This window comes from Bison bison, unplaced genomic scaffold (assembly GCF_000754665.1).
Source record: "Bison bison bison isolate TAMUID 2011002044 unplaced genomic scaffold, Bison_UMD1.0 scf7180017864146, whole genome shotgun sequence".
NCBI lineage: Eukaryota > Metazoa > Chordata > Mammalia > Artiodactyla > Bovidae > Bison > Bison bison.
Window position 1 is genome coordinate 3,403,041 of NW_011494718.1, and position 2,337 is coordinate 3,405,377.

The window sequence follows — 2,337 nt, forward strand, 5'->3', positions numbered from 1 at the left end:
CTCAGCCGTGTCAGACTCTGTCACCCAATGGACTGCAGCCCGCCAAGCTCCTCTGTCCATGGAATTCTCCAGCCAAGAACACTGGAGTGGGTTGCCATTCTCTTCTCTGGGGGGGTGGGGGTTGGGGGGGGTGGCTTTCCGACCCAGGGGTCCAACCCGGGTCTCCTGCATTGTAGGCAGATTCTTCCCACTCTGAGCCACCGGGGAAGCCCGGGTGCTTCCCTAATACAGCAACTTTAGAAGTGAGTCCTGCCCTTCAGTAAAAAAGGAGCATTTTCACAGAAATCCTCTAACTGGCATATAAAGTGGGGATTCTTTAGGTCACTTTAGAAACTGTGAGGAATTCTGAAATGTGCTCTACAGGCTACAATGCACAAAACCAATAATCGTCAGGGATCAAGCGAAGCCCTTGGGCCCTCAATGCCGCTTCCCCCAAGATTCTCAAGCGGGGGCGGCGCCTTCTGGAGGCCGGAGGCGGGGAGCCCGGACACGGCTTCTGAAGCGACTCTTGGCCTTGCTGACAGACTGCTGAGCCTGAGACACTCGGGGCACGTTCTCGAACGCTCCGCGTTTAATCTAACCCGCCCGGGAGGGCGCGGGGGGCATAAAGCGGGGGTCCCGGAGCTGCATGCCTGCCTTGGACTGGAGCAGCGGCAGCCGGAAAGCGCGGGGCGGACGCAGCGTTTGACCCGGCCGGGGAGCCGGCCCCTGCAGCCACCCCAGGAGCCCAGAGCCAGCCAGGCCGGGGTCCCACACGGCCGGAGGATTAAGCGGCCGGACCTCGGGGAGGAAGTGGACCGGGAAACGCGCCTCCGGCTCTTACCATGGCGCCGGCGGTTTGTCTTCCGGCGGCGGAACCGGCACGCGGCGAGGGGCGGGGCTGGCTCGGGCGGGTTTGATTTTGGCGCCTACACCGCCCCGCGGGCGGAGCAGCGAGGAGGAGGGGAAGAAAGACCAGCCCTCGCTCCTGCGGCGCGCAGCGACCCCTGGCGGCGGCGGCGAGCGGCCGGTCGGGTGTGGGCGGGGCCTATCCTAGGGGCGGGGCCTGCTTGGTCCCGCCCGTCAGCGCTCCAGAGGCTGGCCGACAGGCTCTCACAGCTGCTTCCGTTTTCCGTCCTCGGTGCTGAGTGTAATCCCACTTTTTTTTCCGAGGAAGTCTTGAGCCCTCGCCTTTGACGTCATTCTTCACTCAGCGGAAACCGCCCCAAGTTTGCCTTAAGAAACTGATGCCTTTTGGCCGCTGGGCAGGAAATACTGCCTCCGTCCATCCGGATTTGCCTGGTCCGGGGCGGATTTTCTTTCCTCTTAATTTTATGCTCCAGCTTTTACCGCTATGCACTGCTTTTGCAGATTTTAAAAATCCCCTTGTTTATATGTTTGCCTTTCTTTTAGGTTTTTTTTTTTTAATACAAGAGAGTGAATTTCAAATCAAAAGTCAAAAATATGCTACCTCATTATTTGACAAGGTGCTAGAAAATTAACTGATTTTTCAGTTATTCTGAAAATTGTATTATCTTGAACCATTTTAAAGTATAATGATTTCACTAGAAATTTGCATTGTAATAGGGACAAACCTTTGAATCTTATTATAAATTAATAACTAAAGGGATGTTGCCTATAAGCTCAACTGGGTATAATGACTCATCTCTGGGAACCTTGCTTCCCAGGTAATGAGCATTAAACTAAAATACCAATGTTAAACTCACTGGAAACCTCCTGAGCAGACCCACCTGTGAATGACTGCAAGAAGGAAGAAATTAACACACCCCTGGTGACTCTGCTTAAAGTGCAGGAGACTCAGGTTGGGTCCCTGGGTCAGGCATATCCCCTAGCTGCTGCTGCTGCTAAGTCGCTTCAGTCGTGTCCGACTCTGTGCCACCCCATAGACTGCAGCCCACCAGGCTCCCCCATCCCTGGGATTCTCCAGGCAAGAACACTGGAGTGGGTTGCCATTTCCTTCTCCAATGCATGAAAGTGAAAAGTAAAAGTGAAGTCACTCAGTCGTGTCTGACTCTAGCGACCCCATGGACTGCAGCCTAGCAGGCTCCTCTGTCCATGGGATTTTCTAGGCAAAAGTACTGGAGTGGGGTGCCATTGCCTTCTCCGATATCCCCTAGAGAAGGGAATGAATGGCAATCCATCCAGGATTCTTGCCTGGAGAAGTCCATGGACAGAGGAGCCTGGTGAACTACAGTTACAGTTCTTGGAGTCACAAAGAGTCAGACATGACTGAGAGACTTTCACACTTTCCAGAGGCTGATGGAAACCAGGAAGCGTTTGACTTTACTCCCTCTCCTTTTAGTAGAAAAGTGAAGTCGCTCAGTCGTGTCCGACTCT

The 2,337-nt window shown here is 54.2% G+C and overlaps 1 protein-coding gene across 1 annotated transcript in view; it reads right to left on the reverse strand.

Moving 5' to 3' along the window:
- The window catches only part of MND1 (meiotic nuclear divisions 1 homolog (S. cerevisiae)), a 114,630-nt gene extending 113,695 nt beyond the window's left edge, over positions 1-935 (reverse strand). The window contains exon 1 of the mRNA XM_010840727.1: positions 824-935. Within this exon, the coding sequence (XP_010839029.1) occupies positions 824-826 (3 nt within the window). The 5' untranslated portion in view covers positions 827-935. The remainder of the gene's footprint in view (positions 1-823) is intronic.
- Positions 936-2,337: the final 1,402 nt, after the last annotated feature.